Consider the following 19317-nt stretch of genomic DNA (forward strand, 5'->3'; position numbering starts at 1 on the left):
TCAACGATAAAAGGGACAGTAACGAAGACGATAGCGACGACAGGGGCGATAGGTAGCATAGAGATAATCAATTGTCAATAGATGATAAATCATCAGACCTAGTACAACAGTTATTCGCCCGGGTAGCCAGAAGTCTCCGCCCGGATAGCAAGACTCATACATGTATGTACATCATGGAGGAGCAAGTTATCTCAGAATCCAACTACCTAAGTTCGCCGCGTCTCGGACACATCGCGGGCTATGGCAAACTTATCCGTGATGCCATGTGTGGCCAATGCCTTTCTCCTTCCAATCTTTGAACCTCTTCAGCAAGCTGTCCTGTTGATCTTTGCGCAATCCTGTGATTCCGTTGAAGTCCTTAGTTATAGATGACCAGTATCCTTGCCCACCGGCTAGAGAAATGTGCCACCTTTCCTTCTCCGAGCGTAGCTTATCGTCGTGTTCCCAAGACGATTGAAGACGAGGGAAGAAGGGCTCGATATCGGAGAGTTCATTCGATCGTTCCTGGACGACAGCGGATCTCTGTGGCTTCTCGAGATCCCAAACAAAGCAGGCGCAGTCCCAATGATTCTTGTGAAGTTCCCAATCGACTGCTACCCAGGACACACTCTCTTTACTGTGAACGGCTCGCCACAGTAAGTAGGGTGTTGACGAGATATCGTCCTGCACGCCATCTAAAGGCTGGCACAGCCGTTGAAAGTTCGCTTCTGTGCACTCGTCTAATATGCGCTGCGAAAAGTTGGGATTAAGGGCTTTTATGAGACTGTTCTCTGGTAGCATATGAACTAGCGTCTGAAAAGGCAAATTGGACATGTTGTAAGCGCGTGGAGGATGCATAGGTAAGAGCTGGCGTCTTTCTTCGAAATTTGTGGCACGGATGATTGAAAGCAGAACGGGCAGACCGCGACCTAGCTGTTCGAAGCAATTAAATTAAAACGTTTTGTCCATGAACTTAGGTCCTCAAACTAAATACAAGAAAGGAGGCCACGGGGAAATACGAGAACTTACATTCCATTGTATCATAGGGCAGACGTTGGCGTCATAGCCCCACTCGACGGGCACTTTGCCCCAGTCCACATCGTGAGCGGCAACATCATCGTAGGCTGTAAACATGATCAGTACAAGTCTGCACCCTTCAGGTAAAGTTGAAGCGACTGACCCTCAGCAACCTTGCGTTCGAGATACCTGTACACACAGAGAATCTGCTCGTTGACCCAGGGCGAGAAAGGGTGGAAGAAGTATCGTGTTATATATTCGTCAATAAAGCGACTGCCCACGTCATAGGGCGTGCAGAATAGGTTGCACATAATCTGGTATCTCATGAAAGCTCTATTGAGCCGGAAGATTTCCTGCTGCGATGCCCCTGACGCATGGTCTGCCTCGAAGCTACTCATGAACAGGGGAAGCGCCTCCGAGACCAAATCCTCTCTCAGGATTTCGATAGCTGTCAAAGCACGGCTGAGAGCAGCATACGCAGTAACAGGGAATCGTTCCAAAGATTTAGGATCGTTCTTGATGCGAGATTCCAGTCGTCGAAGAAGATCTTTGACGGAATCATGGTTACTTAGGTCGACTACATTTGATTCGAGGAGTGCGTTCGCGTACGGAAACAAGTTGGGTGGTATTTGGCTTGATAGAATGTTGCGACATATTGTCTGAGCGTTGTATTTGAAAGAGTTGTATAATATGCGGTGGCTTTGAATAGCGATGCCAAGCTCTGCAATGGTGTCTAGCTGGTCTAAGATGCTAGAAACAACGTGCAGTGGCAGTCTGTGGATGAACATCATTGCATCTATGGCCTCTTTTGTTCTTTCTCTGTGATATTGTAGGGTTCAGGCTTCCAGCAGGAGCATCAGCTGATGGAAAGAGGGGCAAGGCGACCCCGGAGCCGTTCAATCGTGGTGTGTTGATTGGGTATTCTTAGCTGTGCCGCGCTGACTCATCTGGAAGTCACTAGGCTGCAATATCTCGGAGATTTGTCTTCGCATTCGAAGGAAAATATCATGATGTTCAAGGACCAGACTCTGGAAAAGCTGCCGCGGGCTTGTTGCTGGTACAGCGAACCTGAAACAGAGGCGACGTACGACATGAAAGCCATCGCCGCGATGATAGCAACAACAATATGCAAGCCAAGGATGCCCGGGAGAGCCCAGATAGCAGCGAAAGTTGACAGAGAAAACAGGCCAACTCATACATGTAACGGAGCAAGTCGGAGAGCATCAGGTTCAGCATACTGCTTTCCTCTGTAGGCTTGCCCCTTCGAAGGCCGGCTTGCACTTGCGATCAATTTCTGATTCCACAGTAGTATTGAAACTTTGATGCGCTTAGGAAGGAGATTCGCATAGATGGAAGAAGTTCTGAAGGCGCCTCTTAGCAGGTCTCAAGCAGAAACGACAGCGAGAAGTCCACGGAAATTCTTCTCCAAGGGCGCACCTCATCACTTTTGATACGCGTATTTGGCTTCGCTTCGTTAGGAACTCGGTAGATATGTGCGGAGGAGGTGCCAAAAGAGAAATCTCTGGAAAAATTCGGTCTGTGAAGTTAGCAGTTGGTTTTTGTTAGTAAGTACGCAACGCTAGAGCCTAGGGGTCGAGCAAGAAGCCCACGAGTTATCGTCATTTGGTTGCGGTCAACTCTAATGGAGACTCATGTGATCGTAGATTCATCTTGATCAGAAAACAGACAGCAAAATACTATTGCCATGAAGAAAAGGATAGTCTACGGCGAAGGTTTGCGAATTTCGATGGAACTCTTGGGGACCCTCAGATTGAAGCCATCCAAAACAACCGAGGATGCTCGGGCATTCCAAGCGCTCTGGTTCGTCAGTTTGCATTATTCAGGTACGTATCAGAGCTGATAATCCTTCCTCGGTTGCCTCCAGTCATTCCCTGTTCCTTCAGCGCCAACCTGCGGCGCAGAAATGCCGCGTTGCCCATTCGGTGTCTATTCTACGGCAGAGGTTACACCTAGACACTCAGTCTGAGGCTGGACAGCTCTCCTGAGGCAGGATCACGATGGAGGCTGGGCTGGGCAGAATAATACGTTTTTGGCGTAGCTTGCGAGCCTACTCTGGTTGGTCTCCCGAAGTGGTGGGAAGCCTCTCGAGATCAGAGCTACCAAGACCCGACCGCGTGGCACTGCGGTGAAGATCTCCCTAGTTATTGGAGTTTGTGTCGTTGAAATTAGCTTCGGGCATCATTCAATCGGATACAGGAGACGGTGATCGTCGCCCAATGACACGCCGTAGAAGGGCTGAAGTTGCCGAGGTTGGGTGAGGGGAAAGGGTTGGTCGGCCAGGTCTAGAGCTGCTGGCTCCTTCTGGCGCGGGATCTGTGATGAGCGGCGGCGGGCTGATGGAGGGTGGTGTGTCTGCATCCTTTTCTGATTCGGAGTGAGGGCAGAATCGTCCATGATCTGAGTTGCGGCGGTGCGGTGGCCAACGACGCCGGGGATTTGTTGATGGTTGCACGAAGCGTGGCATGTAATTAGGGCGCAGGTAGCGAGCGGCATGGAGTCTAGACCCGAGTATTGTCAACGTGCCAACGCAAGGGAGACTGGACACGATGTCTGAACCGCGGGCACGGTAGTGGGAAATGTTGTTCGAGTCTTCTATGTCTGGTATATCCTGGGGGAATGATTGGCGCTAGGGTGTTGCGCATGAGACATGCCTCTCGAAGACCGCTGCGTCGGGAATGGACCGTGATTTTGGTCCGCTGGCGTGCCGCTCGATGCATTCGACGACTCGTTGACGAAGAGCTGCGCGGAAGAGGGTTGCACTTGGGTCTGCCAAGGGTAATAGGGCCATCTTGGCGCCATTGGCAGGCGAGGGTCGATGGTTGAAGAGACGGACTGGTTTGATGAGGTCTCGGTTGGTCTTCTGAACTCGGATAAAAAGTGTAACTGAAGCGAAGTTAGGTAGAAGATGGAGAATTAGTCTCGGGGTCCGACGCGGAATCCATTTCCACACATCGTTGCTGCTGTTCTCCCGGTCATTCCAGCCCGGGCCAGATCTGCCATCTGAAGAGATGGGCAAAAAGATACGGTCAAGATGCACGGTGACAGATGTTCCATCTTGGCCATGCGTCTCCATGAGTTATGTCACTGCTGCAAGAGACCCTCAGATTTTGTCATTTGAATGGAGAAGCAGGCAAATCATTGCTGGATGCTATGCGTAATCCGGGTGTCACTCATTCGGTGCCCTGTCTGCTCCGTCGATCTTCTTCCCTCCCACCCCCTTCCTCCCGCAACTCCTGCAACCTGTTCTTCCACTCCGCCCGGGGGTCGTATGTAGTGTAGAAGCAGGCGAGAAATCCAAGTCCAGGTGTCAAGTCGACAGTGCTGGGCAGCTTAGTACGTTCTCGGGTCTCATCGCGTGGGCTTGCATGCCTTAGCCTGAGCTTCGCGTCTAACACCGAAACGGGCAATCGACCGGCGGGCCGTCCAATCGCATACCCGCCAAGCCGTCCCGGTGCAAAGTACCGAGTCGACCGGCCGAATCATGACTTTGCTGTTCGGACCATTCGAACTGCTTTGGGCTGTTGGCAGGTCCCGTTACCCCGGCTTTTGCGAATGTGTGGTTCTTTTCTTAGGCTTGGCCGCGTAGTCCATTTCTCTCCGCCATCTAATGATCCTGGATACGGGAAGAGAAAGCAGCGATTGCGTGGGCTGAAAAGAGAGAGGGAAAGGGGGAGGAACCCAGGTAAGACGGAGGGGAGAGTTGACAAGGGAGGCTCCAGACTCTCCACCTTGACCCCATGGCGAACCCCATCCATCTCCATCATTTCCCCCCTCCCCCATCCCATCGTGCGTTTTACCCCGCAGCCAGCGACCGGGACGAACCCACTCCCTCCTCGTACCCCGGATTTGACGGGCTGTTGTGTGTTTGCAGGTAGTCCGGGTCGACGGGGGTTTTCCACATTGGCAATAACTGTCAACTGACTGATCAACGGGACTGTTGTTGAAGAGAAGAATACAAGAAAACATGGGATTGTGGACTGTGGTTGTGGGAGATTGCCAATTGACACTTGGGAACGTGGGCGGTGTCTCTGCCGGGAGAACATCGCCCGCCTGTCTCTGTCTGTGTCTTGCTTTTCTTCGTGCTCTAATCCTGCGTCTTTCTCTGGGCCCTGAATGTCTTTGCCAGTTTGTGTGCTGTATGTACTTCGCCGCATGCCCTACATCCTCTTCTGCGTCCTTCTCCTCCTGCCCATCCTTCCTTATGCCCTAATGCGGCCACACCTCGCCGTGCATCCATGCCTTCATCCCCCGGGGTCGGTCGCCGGTGCCGCCACCCTCGGTATCTTCTGGTCTTGTTTTGAGTTTGATTGGTTCCCCCGCAGCCAGCAACACACCCCAGAGCTAGCATCCAGGGTGGGTTCCCCCTCTCCCACCCCGGACGAAGGCGGGGATCTCGCGACTCAAACTGCGGTCCAAGTGTCTTGTCGTACGCACGCCGGAGGGCTGGCTTCGGAGGGCGGTATCCTCTTTTTTTCCTGGGGAAGAGACGAGAAACAAGGGGACGCCAGCGGTTTGGGATGGCTTCGTGGGGATTTCGTTAGCCTCAAAAGGGAGGTCGGGAGTTGTGGGCTGGGGTCGTGTTCACTCTGCCGTCGTCTTTGAAGGAGGAGTATATATCTCCTTATCAACGTCGTGTCGTCTGATGCTACCCTCTCTTGTCTCCTCTCCTCTCTGTGCACCCTCCAAGATTTTGTCTTTTGGGTTGAATAACCTTCTGGCCTTTCCCGCCTTCCGAACCACGATTGTCCCTCCTCCTCGTGCCTCCTCCCTGTCCCACGTACGGCCCCAACACACAAAAACGAGCGGGATTCCAGCTGAGCCCCAAGCTCTGTTGTGCAACACCCACGACACGTACAGACAAACCCAGGTTCCAGACCCTTTGCCTGACCAGAGCCTCCCCCCCCTCGGTCCCTTGGGTTGGGTAGACGCTCAACTCGCAGCTGCACGTCTGCGTCTTCTCCGTCGACGACTTATTCGTGACCGCCCACTCCCGGTCCCGATCTTCCTTTCCAGACCACCAACTCAATCCGTTCACGGGAAAGCGCCGCCAACATGAGTCACAAGCACTCCGACCCGTACGCCGGCTCGGACCCCGAGAAGGTCGGCTTCGAGCACGCCGACAACGCCGCCAACTCCGTCACCGGCTCGCACGACGTCGACGACGTCGATGGCGGCTTCACCAAGGAGGAGCAGCGCGCCATCATCCGCCGCGTGGACCGACGTCTCGTCGTGACCGTCGGCGCCATGTACTGCGTCTCGCTGATGGACCGCACGAACTTGTCTGCGGCCGCCATTGCGGGCATGACGGTAGAGTTGAAGCTCATGCTCGAGAACCGATACGTGAGTCGATATTGAAGGCGTCGGTGCTGATTAGGCGTGGAATTTGCTAATGAATGGGCCGCGCAGAACATTGCCTCGCTTCTCTTTTTCATCCCGTACATCATCTTCCAGCCGCCCTCGACCATTATCGTCCGCAAGATCGGCCCGAGACTTCACCTTGGCGGACTCACTCTGCTCTGGGGTGCGGTGATGATCGGCATGGGTTTCGCGCGCACCTACTCTCACCTCTATGCGTGCAGAATCCTGCTCGGTGTCTTGGAGGCCGGCTTCTTCCCGTCCTGCGTCTATCTTCTCAGCACATGGTACACGAGATGTGAGTTCCCCACCCCCTCATCTAGACTGGAGATGAGAATGAACTGACAAAACCAGACGAGGTCGGCAAGCGGTACTCCGTCTTTTACCTTCTCGGCTGCGTCGCCTCCGCCTTCGCCGGCATTCTCGCCTACGGCCTCATGCAGCTCAACGGCCGCGAGGGTCTCACGGGCTGGCGCTGGATCTTCATCATCGAGGGTGTCTTGACCTGCGCACTCGGAGTCGCCGGATACTGGCTGCTGGTCGACTTCCCCGACTCCAAGCGCAAGTCGTGGAACTTCCTCGGCGAGCGCGAGCGCGCCTGGGTTGTTGCCCGTGTGAACCGCGACCGTGGCGATGCGCACATGCCTGCGTTCAACTTGAAGAGATTCCTCAGCGCTGGCACTGACTGGAAGATTTGGGCCTACGCCATGATCTTCTTCAACACCACCACCGTGTCGTATGCGCTGGCGTACTTCCTGCCCATCATCCTCCAGGTCAACATGGGCTTCAGCGTTGCCAAGGCGCAGTGTCTCAGTAAGTCCCCCCCTCCCAAAACGTCGGCTAGATGAAGCCTAACGTGGAGCAGTCGCACCCCCGTACGCCTTCGCCGGCATCGTCATGTACGCCACCGCCTGGCTCGGCGACAAGTACAAGTTCCGCGGCCCCGTGATCCTCATCAACATGCTCTTCCTCATCGTCGGCCTCCCGATCATGGGCTTCCACCCGAGCTCCGAAGTGCGCTACTTTGGCGTCTTCCTCACGACCGCCGGCGCCAACTCCAACATCCCCGCCGTCATGGCGTACCAGGCGAACAACATCCGCGGCCAGTGGAAGCGCGCCTTCTGCAGCGCGACGCTGGTCTCGTTCGGTGGTATTGGCGGCATCGCGGGCAGTCTGCTGTTCCGCGAGCAGGACAAGCCGCACTACCGACCCGGCATGTACGCCTGCATTGCGTGCAGCCTGTTGACGATGATTCTCGTGGGCTTGTTGAGCCTTGACTTTAAGCGTCAGAACGGCAAGGCGGACCGGGGCGAGAAGGAGCTTGAGGCGTCTGATGTGAGTATCTCCGCGAATCCTGAGGTCGTGAGTGTTGTGCTGACTGTATCGCAGGAGGGTGCCCAGCCTGGATTCCGGTATACTTACTAGCGGATGCGTGAGAGGGCGTCATGATTATTTGATAATGAGAGGGAATCGTGAATGTTGCAAGATATCCATATTCTGAGGGCTGAGTCTGAGATAGCATACCCGAGTGAGACGCGCCAATGAGTAATGAGAGAAAGCTGAAATGACATGCCGTGTCGTGCCTCTTCCCTTGTGATTATATGCCTGTACCATAGTCGAGTAATCGTTTAGTGATCGCCCGTCAAAGCCGAGGCATGCGACAGTTCTTGGTCCTGCCAGACGAACGGTGCATGGTGGCAGCTGCAGGGTTCGTGTAGCCACCCCGCGCTAGACGCTTCCGGCGTCGTGGTTGGATGGATCGCTCCGTTGCCGTGGGGGTTTCGGCGCCGGCGCCGGGCGGCGGGCTCCGGAGGACAGGGAGGTAAGCACTATGGCGCCGTTGAGCTTAACGTCACGCAAAGTTGGTCAGAGTTGGCCGTTGCATTCGTTGGCTCGAGGCAGGCAAAGGCTCCTGTCGACTTGAGGAATTTACGGTGATTATAAATGCATCCTATGAGATACTTGCAAGCACTGCGTGTCATCCAGTTGGCTGGACTTTCGAACATCCCGGAGAGTAGGCCGAGACTTCTGTCTACCCCCCTCAATGTCATGACAGTAATGTACTCGAGAAACGGTGTAATCAAAGATCTCCAGTGTAGTAAATACTGGCTTGAGTCAAAGCTGCTTGCCTTGCTCCAATTTCCCTGCGGAAGCTGTGTCACGGGGCATTCGGAAGGGGACATGAATGACGTGGCTGTAGCATGAAGCGGACTCGGATGACCCTACCATGGCAATATTGCAGCCCAATGGAAGTGCCACTAGCTCGACTTTGGATTGGTTGTGATTTTCAACATGGCAAAGCACACGACGTTCCTCCAGCAAGCCTCTCGGACATGGTCTGGGTGGAAGGTTGGCCGTCGCGGAATCATGCAATATCACGCAAACTGGAGTTTTCCAAATTCGATCTGCAGCAACACAATGGACCATGAAGCAGGATACCATCTGATCGTGGGTAACGTTTTCCCTCGTGAGGGCATGAACATCCGTCGCTCCCGAGAGAAGGTGATTCGACGGTCGAGGCCAGGTGTTCGTGGACCCTATCATGCTGTGAACCGTCACCCTCGCTTGGCCGTCATGTCAGATTAAGCCTCTTTGGGCAGGAACCGCTGGTCATTAACCCAGGCAGGGTCTGGTGGCAGAGTTCTCAGAAATCGAGGCAGCATTAATGGCACGTCCAGGTGTTCGTGAGGGTTCACACTTGCGTAGGCCTAGGTGCAGCCTCAAGGCATGCTCAGCAAAGCACGCTCGAGCCCTGTTCATTCGATGCAGACGACGATTGCAGATGCCGCGAGACGAGCGGTTTATGATTGCATGAGATGCCCTACGTTCTGTGCATGTCGTCAAAAATGCAAGCAGATGGGATGAGAACCGTTGACCAAGACGGTATGACAGGCGGGAGGCGCTCAGAAGGTTGGTGGCAGGCGGTGCGGGTAATGCAATGCAAGCTATGGCGTGTCAGGGGGTCGACTGACAGTGGGACCGTTTATTGACGTTTGCTCGTAAAGTCATGATGGGCAAGAAAAGGCAAGCTTGGCTCCCTTGGGCCAAGGCGCTGTTTTTCTTGAGTTGCTCGGCTTGCCACTAGGGATAGGGATGCCGTCTTGGGAGTCTAGGGGAACAATAAGGGAGAGGACAGAACGGGGCGGTTAGCGTGTTGTGACTGAGTTTGCAATATCCGCAGGCAATGTGGAATAATAATGAGGGTTCTTGGCAGGGGCCGGTGAGAACGGAGGCGGTGTTTCTGTGTTTTTCGTTCAGTGTACGCGTTCCCGTCCTCCACACGTACAGCAAGCAGAGTAGGAGACGGAGAATTGGGCAAACAGTTTTTGCCGGTAACGACCGTCTGGATCTGCGATTGGGCGATGACGGCATTACTCAGCGCCCCCGCTTAAAAGACGGGGAACGGACAGCTGTGGCCAATGGAAACGGACTCAATGCGGTTATGCTACGAAGGGAAGGCAGCGTGGGCCAGGGGTACGTACCGATGCAGCCGGTCCGAGAGGGTCAAACCGGGGGGACACTGCTCGGTGTTTTGGCTGGCGAATGGGGGGGCCTCCTGGATGGATCGTTGCGAAGTGCTACCTGGAGGCAAGGTAACCTGGGGTTAGTATGTGTGGTCAGCAGCTTTCGACTGGTAGAAGGGTGCAGGATGGCCGCATTAAATGGTACTTTGTGTGGTTTGCTGAGAAGAACACCGAGTTGCAGAGCGTTGCTGCAGAGAGTCACCTGTAATTCTGCAGTGAGAAAAAGTCTACATAGTGGAAAGGCGTCGCTTGTACCTCCCCTGCTAGATCTGGCGGGGAGAATACATCAGCTCTGCGTAATCGCCCCCGGCATCAGGCCTCCCCTCCCCTCCCCTCCACGCTCCAGCGATCCGCCCCTTCCACAGCACACACACACGCACTCACTCAGCAGCAATGTACTACGCCATACAAAAGTGTATGCAGAGTGACCTCGCACCCGCTAGTTCCACAGGCAATATGGGCGTTACCGAAGCCTCCGGGTGTCGCCCAGCAAAGCCACTCTGGTTTGATTTGAGCCAGCACTAGGAACAGAAGGAGCACCAGGACACCTCAGAAAGAGAGAGCGGCACTCCCGTCCTGCTGTCTCTCCTTGCCGTCTTCCGGCCTGCTGCGAGCCTCACTGCGTTCTTTGTCTTTTTTCTTTTCTCCTCCGCCTCGCCGTTTTTCTTTCTTCCTCCTTCGCATCGCAAAATCCGACGACCAACAACACCGACAACACCACGGTTCCCGCGACCAGCGAGCGAGCTAAAGATAGCGACTCCGGCCCCCCTGGTCAGCGCGACCGCAACACTCTTCCCCACGTACCATCCATCCATTACATTACAGATACCGTGGTAGGCATTCGCTTGTTCTACCGGACGGATACAGTCTTCAACTCGACTCGCCTCGCTTCTTGCTTGGCTTCCATCCCGCTCTCTGCGCGGTGCGGCACTCGAACCACCTCCTCGCCCGTACGATACTTTCACCACAGAGTCGAGACGACCGCCCGACACCACCCCTAAACACCCACCACTCGTCCGAACCTCGCCAATTGCGTTGCGACGCCGTGACGCCGCCCCGCTCCCCAAGCCCAAGTCTGTGACACGTCTGGCTCCAGCCGCCTCCAGGGCCTCGCACTTGCACAGGGGAGCCTCTGCCTTTCGAAACGCCCTTCCGCAGCAGCGCCCTCTGTGCCTACCAAACAAGCTTGGTCTGGTCTGCTCGTGGTGGTAGCCGCCGCCGTACGGGAGTAGTCATGGCGCTCAACCACTTTTCTACGGCCTCGTCGCCGCCTTCCAGAATCCCATCCTCGATCCGTCTCTCCGCAGCAGCTGCAGTCATCCTCACATCCCTCCCCATGGCTCTCGGTCACGAACACGGCGTCAGCCACATCCAGGAGGGCGAAACAGTCTCCCAAGAGCCCATCGACACGATACTATGGATTCACATCTTCATCATGATGCTGGCCTTCGGGGTCATCTTCCCCGTGGGCATGGTGCTAGGAGTAAGCGGCCTCACGTCAATATCCGACACTTCCGCCGAAAGAATACGCGATTGCTAACATGACCTCTCCTCCCTACCTAGCTCACCAAGAATCGCTGGCATGTTCCCACACAGGTTCTCGGCACCGCTCTCGCCATCCTCGGTTACTTCCTCGGCCACATGCACGGCGGTAGAGAATTCGTCCACGGCAACGTTCACTCGGGCTTCGCCGGATGGTTGATGTTGATGCTCGCCGTCCAGGTCGGTGTCGGAATCTACTTGAAATTGCACCTCGAGAAGGGCTTCAACGGAAAGATTCGCAGGGTCATCAAGCCCATCCACGGAGTTCTCGGAAAGGCCTTCCCCGTCCTCGGCTGGGTCCAATTCTTGTTCGGAGGCATCACTTCGCTGGGTTTCTGCCAGGGCGACCACCTGGGACAATGTCTGGCTCACTTCATTATGGGAAGCGCTTTCATCGCTTACGGCATCATCCTGACCCTGCTGCTTGTCGTGGGGCAGCTGTGGCTCCGACGATCCGGACGATCCCAGGAGTTCTTCGACAGCGTTGTCATTGCCGCGTGGGGCTGCGTCAACACCTTCACCGAGCACCGCTGGGGTACCGAATGGGTTAGGAATGACTGGCAGCACACGACCATGGGCATCATCTGGTGGTGCGCCGGCTTGGCAGGCGTTTGGCTTAGCCGCGATCGCGATGGCAACCCCCAGCGCAACTTCATCCCCGGCTTCGTCCTCTTCATGACCGGCTGGGCCATGTCGGCGCATCCCCAGGAGCTGCCCATCAGCGCCATGACCCACGCCATGTTCGGCAAGACGTTGATGGCCGCCGGCATCACTCGCATCATTGAGATTGCCTTTGTCGTCAAGGACGCCAGCGGCATGTCCGCCGACGGCCGCAAGACCAATAGCTTCCAGTATATTCCCGTATTCGTAAGTGCTAATCCCCCGGAGACCCTCTTTGAATGTTTCTGACATGCCTGTCGCAGCTGTTGTACGCCTCTGGATTCCTCTTCATGGGTGCGACCGAGGAGCAGATGGTACTCGTCGCCAACTCCGGACTGGATCACGTTTCCTACATCTTGATTCTCTACTCCTTTGCCTTCCTGGTGTTCCTCTTCGCCAACATGCTCATTCACCTCTTTGACCGTAACTCCAACGTGGATGGCAAAGTCAACCTGGACGCGCCGGTGGCGAATGGGCGTGCGGAGAACCGCCAAGTACGAGACGCCGAGGAGTTTGAGCTAGAGGGCCTCATGAGCGATGACGAGGACGACGCGCAGAAGGGCCTGCGCGAAGATACCGACGACGATCAAGGCCTGGGTAGCCCAAGCACGGTGGGCAAGAACAGCGACCGAGTGGCGCGGTGATAAGAGCGGAAAGCGAAAGCTTGGTGGTGGTGGGATTATAGACAGGGATGGCATCATGCATTGAAGGCTGGCGTTTGGATCCGGTTGCCGCATACTTTTTAATGGGCTGGAAAGCGTCTGGACAAACAAGAATCCTCCTGGTTACGTCGACCTAGAAATGAAAGTTTTTTGGTTAAAGATCTAATTCGCTTAGCAAGACGCAAACTCTATCGATGGCTAGGAATCTTTTGTCATATGAGAAATGCATTAATCGCAATGTCAAATCTTGCATTCAGGATCCAGAGACTTTTGATATGCTCCGGGTGATTCCCTGTCCATGCCTCACCTCGGTGAAGACAAGGTGTGGTCGGTGTGCCCGGTGTACTGTGGAGTAGCTCGGTGAGGAGTGCGGGGCGATCGGTGCCTGGACCCCGACCGCCCGGCGCATCCCACCAAGCTCCACTAAAAAAAATCCCAATCGCCAAATCCAATCCGCTATCAATCGCACTCTCTGCCACCTTCACCTCCGACACCTCACCCGCAAAACACACCACACACAGCTCCGCCACGATGCCGTCCGTCAAGAACCCGAACCACCGCTCCAAGAACCGCCTCGCGGCGCAGGCGAACAAGGCCAAGAAGGTGCGCCAGAAGCGGTCCGAGGAGAACAAGCACAAGATCGCCAAGAGCGACGCGCAGAGGGGCGCGCGGCCGGGGCTGATGCCCAACAGCGGGCCGAACGCGCCGCTGAGCAAGAAGAAGGCCAAGAAGCTCGAGAAGAAGATTGCGCATGCGATTAGGCGGAAGATGGCGGAGGATGGGGAGGTGGAGATGGCGGGTGAGTGCTCGGTCTTGGGGTAGTGGTGGTGGTGCTGGTGGTTTACTGACACGGTGTAGATCTCGAGGAAGACGAGGAGGCGGAGGAGGAGAAGCCAGCTAATGAGGTGGAGATGGACAACATTGCGTGAGGAGGGAAAGAGAGGAGTTGGTTCACGATGGTGGACGCGGGGGACGTGGAGGGAATTCACGGGGGGCGGATGTGGACATGCTTTGTGAGCTTTTCGTCTTTTGTTTTTACGGATGATCTATGAAAACTAACCCTCCCCAAGTCTAGACATTGCACAAAAAGGCGAACGAATTCAGTCCGAATACAATACACACGATTTGATACCCCAATAACAAGATTGTTTGCGTTTCAGAAAGAGTTTTGCTAGCCGGGCAGTGAACCCTCTAATCCAGCTTACCCAATACTTACCACAAGGACGACAGTAGTAGAGACAGGGGTGAAGATAAGGACAACGACGCTGGATTACGAAGAAAGTTGACGACGGCGACGGACGACGGCGATGGACGGCGGCGATGACCACTGCCCGGATAGCCAAGTGGCACTACTTTAGCAAAGAACTTGCCATTTGACCATTACAGGTCATCTTCCTCCTCGTTAGACTTGGGAGAGGAATTTGCCGTGGTAGTGTGGTACGGCTGCTTTGAGCCGAAGATACCGGACGGAACTTGCTGGGACGGCGCTAGACTGGTACCGAAGAGACCACCTCCGGCATAAGGCATGTGAGGCGATTCCCCAAAGAGGCCACTTCGGCCGGGAGCATGGGCGGCGGCCTTGGGAATGGAGGTGTTGTCCGTGGCATGGCCCCGGGCTGGTGCTGGGTTGTAGAAAGCTTCCGCAAAGAGGCCCCCACGGCCGGAAGCAGGACCTCCCCGGACTGGTGCTGGGTTGTACTCCTCCGGGCTGAGAGCCTTTTCGAAGAGAGAAGGCCGGCTGGGAGGCGTAGGAGCAGCAGCCTTCGGGGCAACCTGCGTGTTGAATGCGTCCAGCTCCGCGGGCTCCGTGGAACTAGACGTCGGCGATGGCGCCGTCATCAGGGAATCGCTGCTTTCCGGGGTGTGCGTCTGCGCCTGCTCCATGGCCCTGCGGGCATGCACGCGGGCCCGGAGGTCCCGGGCAGCTTGGTGGGCGAGCTCAGCCTGGCTTCGGCGAGTGGATCTGTCGGCAGTTGCGCGACTGCCGGCGTCGAGATCGAGGAGGCGGTCGCCTTCGCGGTACATTGCTTGCATCCCGCGTTCGGTGGCATCTTGGGGTTGAGTCCAGGTCGGGCTGGAGGAAGATGGCTGCTGTCGAGATGCCTGGAGAAGCGTACCTTGGGTTGAGGCTGGAATAGTCGAGGGCGTGGGATGGGCGACTATGTGGAATATGCTGCTGGGCGCTAACTGCTCACGGCGGGACTGACGCTGGCCACCATTAGATATGGCGCAGGACCCCAAGCGCCTCCCAAAGGTCTGGGGCGGGCCTGAGGATACGACGGACTTGGAAGATCCAGCAGAGGGCGTCGCATCAGGGGGAGGGAGAAGAACCCCGTTGCGCTCGATGAAGGAAGGGCCTGGCTGATACGACTGCCACAACTCCTTCAGGTCGTGTGTGTCGTTCCGATCCTGCAGAAGCTGGTCGAGCTGCCATTCTAGGAGCGGAGCAGGTGGCGTCGGATTGGGCTGGCTTCTTGGTGCAGTGGACTGCATCGAGGCATAGTTGAAGAGGGATGGCTGGCTCCGAGGAGGAGCTTGGCTGGTGTTGGGTTGAGACGGGCTGAAAAAGGGGCTCCCAATCGAAGGACCCCCAAAGGTTCCCGCGTTGCCGGGCGACTGAGACACTGCCGGTCTGTTGCTCTGCAGATTGCGCAATGCTCCGCCGAAGAGACCAAGATTCCTGACGGCCGGCTCCTCGTGAGAAGGCCGGGTTGTCGGCGGCACCTGTCCACCTCTCCACCTGCGGAAGATCTGGTTCACGGCGTCGATGGCGCGGTCTTGCTGCTTCTTGTTGACAAAGCCGCCGTTGTCTAGGAGTGAGGGCTCCTCGCCGAAGAAGCGGTCTTTGAAGATAGCCTGGCGCATCAGGCTCATCTTAGCCATCTCCGTGGCGATCCTCTGCTCCGACTCGCGGGCCTCGCGCTCGTAGTTCATGAGGATGGTCTTGGTGTCCATGCCGGCGAGGATTTTGGACGTGTTGAGTTGGGAGCTTTGGGCGGTGGGCGCAGACGAGGAGTTCTGGAGGAAAGAGCTTGTCGTGGGCGTGTTGAAGGGGGTGGCGGACGAGGAGCTCACGACAATGAAGCCGTCATCGGCCTGCTTCTCGGCTCTGTTGGGGGCAATGAGCGGGACTTCGGGGATGTTGAAGACCGACGCGGTGCCCCGGCTGGCGACCAGAATCGCAGCCTCCGGAATAGTGGCCGAGAGCGGAAATGACATACACATGGGGACCCCGTGGATGTGCGTGTTCTTGTTCATTTGTAGGTCTCTCCGGGCGAGGATGAAGTTTCGGAGAGAGTGGATCGCGTCGTGCCAGCCGACGAGGTACGTCGCCTGGTCGAGGGTTTGCGAGCCCGTATCGCGGCCTGCGTGAACCTTGGCCTCCGCACTGAGGATGCGGCAGACGGCCTCGAGGGCGTCGCCTGCATCGTCGATTTTGACTGCGTTGTAGATGAAATCTGTGGTGAAGGCCAGGGAGTGTCTTGGGTGGAAGACGAGGCGTTGTTCGGACATGTTGGCGGTTTTGGTCAGAGTGGGAATGATGGAGTTCAGGAGTCAGGAAGATGAGTTGTGGATGACGATGGATGAGAGTGACCTGCGGCGAAAGACTACATTTGTATGCGGCATGAATGGTCACTCTGAGGTGGAATATGATATCTACAAGCTTCTGGAATTGTTTGAAGGGTGGCAGGCCGAAGGCCCGTTTGTCTGAGTTGAGACAAGATCCCGCACGACGGGTAAGTGCAGTTTCTAAGGCTGTCATCTCCATCTGGCAGAGTGACAGGCTTTTCTCCTAAGACATTTCAAGGGGCAGAGGTTCTTCATGTCTTTCTGGGTGGTCACAGGGTAGGCCGCCTTGCACATCTTTGTCCTTGTCAGACCTTTTGATTTGAAGAAGAGGAGGATTTTCTTGTCATCACAGACACCAGCAGAAAGCATGGACGTCCGTAATCAATCAACTGCTGAAGGAAGCTTCGTCACCCCACCATTCAGACTCTCCCCATGGGCCAACTCCGGGTCCTTTGAAGATCTTCCCGCCCTTCCACACCCAGCCTATGTTGTCGATCTTCTGGAGCACCTTGACATCTTCCACCGGGTTCTCCAACACGCCAATCACATCCGCCTCATACCCAACCTTCAACTGCCCCGTTCTGGGTGCCTGGCTCCCAACGCTCAAAGGCCCGTTCGCTGTGGCCGCCTTGATGGCCTCCAGGTTGCTCATCCCAGCCTTGACAGCCGATTCAAGCTCCATGGCCATGTTGAACCCTGGTCCTGTATCCGTGCCCAAAGCGATGGGGAGGCCCTGCTCGATGGCCATCTTGTACGCCACCAGGTGATTCTCAGCGCAAATCTTGGCCTTCTCATAAGCGTACTTCGGGATCCCCTCGCCGCCGCTGTCAATGATCATGTCCATGATGAGACGTGTGGCAATGTAGATGGTCCCCTTCTCCTTGATGAGATCGATGCACTCCTGGTCCGCAAACGAGACGTGTTCCACCGTGGTTACGCCGGCTTTGACCGCCGCCAGGATGCCAGGCTTGCCGTGGACATGCGCCGCAACAGCTCTTCCCTGTCTCGTCGCCTCCTCGACGATGGTCTGCAGCTCCTCAGGACTGAACTGCGCATACAGGGGATTATCATCGCGGGACATTACACCGCCCGACGCAAGAATCTTGATGCACTTGGCCCCGCGCCGGATCTGCAGCCGCACCGCCTTGCGACACTCGTCCACCCCGTCCACGAGCATGGTCGAGAAGGTGCCAAAATGCCCCGGGGAAATCTGCGACACGCCGAGGTTGAGAAGGACATCTCCAGCCGGCAGCGAGAAGATGTCGCCGTGTCCCGCCGTCTGGCTCAGACACGACCCGGAGCTGTACACGTTCGGCCCCACGATGGTCCCTTCGTCAATGACTTTGCTGATTTCGCAGCCTAGGCCGGCGACGTCGCGCATGGAGGTGTAGCCGCGCTGGATGGCCAGCCAGCAGCCACGGGTGAGGCGCGCGCCCATGGCGGAGGGGTGCTCGGTGAGGATGCCCAGGTACGCGTCACCATTGCCGGCGTCGTTGGGGCTGCCCATCGTGAAGTGCGCGTGGCAGTCCCATAGTCCCGGCATGAGGTAGGGCACCGTGTAGGATCTGTGGGGGGCATCGGTGTACTTTGACGGGATGTCGGATTGCGGGCCAATCCAGGCAATCAGCTTGTCTGTGATGACAAGGGCGGAGTCTTTAGTGGGCTCGCCGTCGCCTGGGATCAGGAGGCCGGCTTTGATGACGGTGATGATCATTTTCTTCTGGGGGTGAATGTCTTCATTCTGGAAGGGGACAGATGGATATTTGGGGCGAAAGGTGCCGCCGAGAGACGTTGAGTACATTGGCGGTGGTTGCTGAACTAGACGTCTTGTCATCTTGAGGAGATGTTGGACTACTGGGTGTGATGGCAGGTTGTATGTGAAGAGGAGTCGGTTTCGACATCTGTCTAGAAGCACCACGGAGCGACTTATGGGTGAGTCTCGCACTCCTCTCGAAGCTGTACCACATTGAGATCGAGGGGGCTGACTGTGCGGTTGAGCTGACCTGAACAGGAAGGTGAAGTTGCTGAAGGATCGGTGGCGGGCCAATCGAGAGCAAGTGTTACACAGGGATTCAGGCCGCTTATCCGCTTGCTAGTGTATGACTGGGAGCAAAGATGAATGATAAGTTGGCCTCTGACTCGTCATTTTGGCATGGTGCTGAACTTGTAATTGTTACGCCGGGATTTTAAATGAAATGATGGACTACTTCGGGGACTTCTATCTTGTTAGATATGGTACTAGGTAAGTATAGGCCGATGACATGGTCTGATTTACTCAGTGGGACTTTGCTTGCTCCTCACCAGAGCTGCAAGACATTGTAACAAGAAACTCCTTGTGTTATCTTTGCTCATATTTCTGCTGAATCTTGGCCGACATGAAGTCGCAGTGTGTTCACTCAGCCCTACGGGGCCCCATCAAGGACCCTCTGTGGATGCCTTCCCCATCCTTCACGATGCCCTCATCTCCACCCCAACACACAACTCGACATGAAATACCGCAACCTTGCCCGGCACCAGCATCGAAATATGATCATCAACACAGCGCCGATGGTTTAGTGGTAAAATTCTCCGTTGCCATCAAGCAGCGTCGGGGAGCCGGGGGTTCGATTCCCCCTCGGCGCATCTTTTTGCTTCTGCCGCTTAAACGAGGGCTACTTTTTTTCATATGCGCGCACCCAGTTCCTCAGCTCAATTATTCGAATGGGCTTGGAAGACCTCAACGCACTTTGTGCGGTATTGTGGCGTGAATATAATGAATTGAGTTACCCGGTCCTGGTGTCCGGAAGCCGTCGCCGGAAGCCCCACCTTTGCCGGACGCGGCCCGGCCCCCTCCCGTTCTTGACCTTGGTCAATGTCCCAGCTGACCGCCCTCTAACTAGTATGTATATGACACAGCGCATAGTATGTTTAAACTTTGTCGACTTCGGACGGTCGTCACCTCTCATGCCTCACTGCGGGGGAAGCTTACTTTTGTTTCTCTGGCAGGC

At 55.9% G+C, this 19317-nt stretch overlaps 6 protein-coding genes across 6 annotated transcripts; 3 read left to right on the forward strand and 3 right to left on the reverse strand.

Annotated features, from left to right (window-relative positions):
- Positions 1-249: 249 nt before the first annotated feature.
- GCG54_00012690 (uncharacterized protein) lies at positions 250-1784 on the reverse strand (the record flags this gene model as incomplete). The annotated part of the gene is made up of 3 exons (XM_045412564.1): positions 250-912; positions 1009-1103; positions 1160-1784. The coding sequence occupies 3 exons, from the start codon at positions 1782-1784 to the stop codon at positions 250-252; spliced, it is 1383 nt and encodes a 460-aa protein (XP_045267269.1).
- Positions 1785-6069: 4285 nt separating this feature from the next.
- Positions 6070-7797, forward strand: GCG54_00012691 (putative transporter; the record flags this gene model as incomplete). Its single annotated transcript, XM_045412565.1, has 4 exons — positions 6070-6357; positions 6424-6670; positions 6727-7185; positions 7238-7797. 4 exons carry the CDS (start codon positions 6070-6072, stop codon positions 7795-7797), a joined length of 1554 nt encoding a protein of 517 aa, XP_045267270.1.
- A 3333-nt stretch (positions 7798-11130) lies between these two features.
- GCG54_00012692 (Protein YTP1) lies at positions 11131-12742 on the forward strand (the record flags this gene model as incomplete). The annotated part of the gene is made up of 3 exons (XM_045412566.1): positions 11131-11379; positions 11460-12305; positions 12362-12742. The coding sequence occupies 3 exons, from the start codon at positions 11131-11133 to the stop codon at positions 12740-12742; spliced, it is 1476 nt and encodes a 491-aa protein (XP_045267271.1).
- Positions 12743-13291: 549 nt separating this feature from the next.
- On the forward strand, positions 13292-13689 carry GCG54_00012693 (uncharacterized protein; the record flags this gene model as incomplete). Its single annotated transcript, XM_045412567.1, has 2 exons — positions 13292-13559; positions 13619-13689. 2 exons carry the CDS (start codon positions 13292-13294, stop codon positions 13687-13689), a joined length of 339 nt encoding a protein of 112 aa, XP_045267272.1.
- A 451-nt stretch (positions 13690-14140) lies between these two features.
- GCG54_00012694 (uncharacterized protein) lies at positions 14141-16273 on the reverse strand (the record flags this gene model as incomplete). The annotated part of the gene is made up of 1 exon (XM_045412568.1): positions 14141-16273. The coding sequence occupies one exon, from the start codon at positions 16271-16273 to the stop codon at positions 14141-14143; it is 2133 nt and encodes a 710-aa protein (XP_045267273.1).
- A 442-nt stretch (positions 16274-16715) lies between these two features.
- Positions 16716-18164, reverse strand: GCG54_00012695 (uncharacterized protein; the record flags this gene model as incomplete). The annotated part of the gene is made up of 1 exon (XM_045412569.1): positions 16716-18164. The coding sequence occupies one exon, from the start codon at positions 18162-18164 to the stop codon at positions 16716-16718; it is 1449 nt and encodes a 482-aa protein (XP_045267274.1).
- Between the last annotated feature and the right edge of the window lie 1153 nt (positions 18165-19317).

This window comes from Colletotrichum gloeosporioides, assembly GCF_011800055.1.
Source record: "Colletotrichum gloeosporioides strain Lc1 chromosome Unknown consensus_24, whole genome shotgun sequence".
In the NCBI taxonomy this organism is placed as follows: domain Eukaryota; kingdom Fungi; phylum Ascomycota; class Sordariomycetes; order Glomerellales; family Glomerellaceae; genus Colletotrichum; species Colletotrichum gloeosporioides.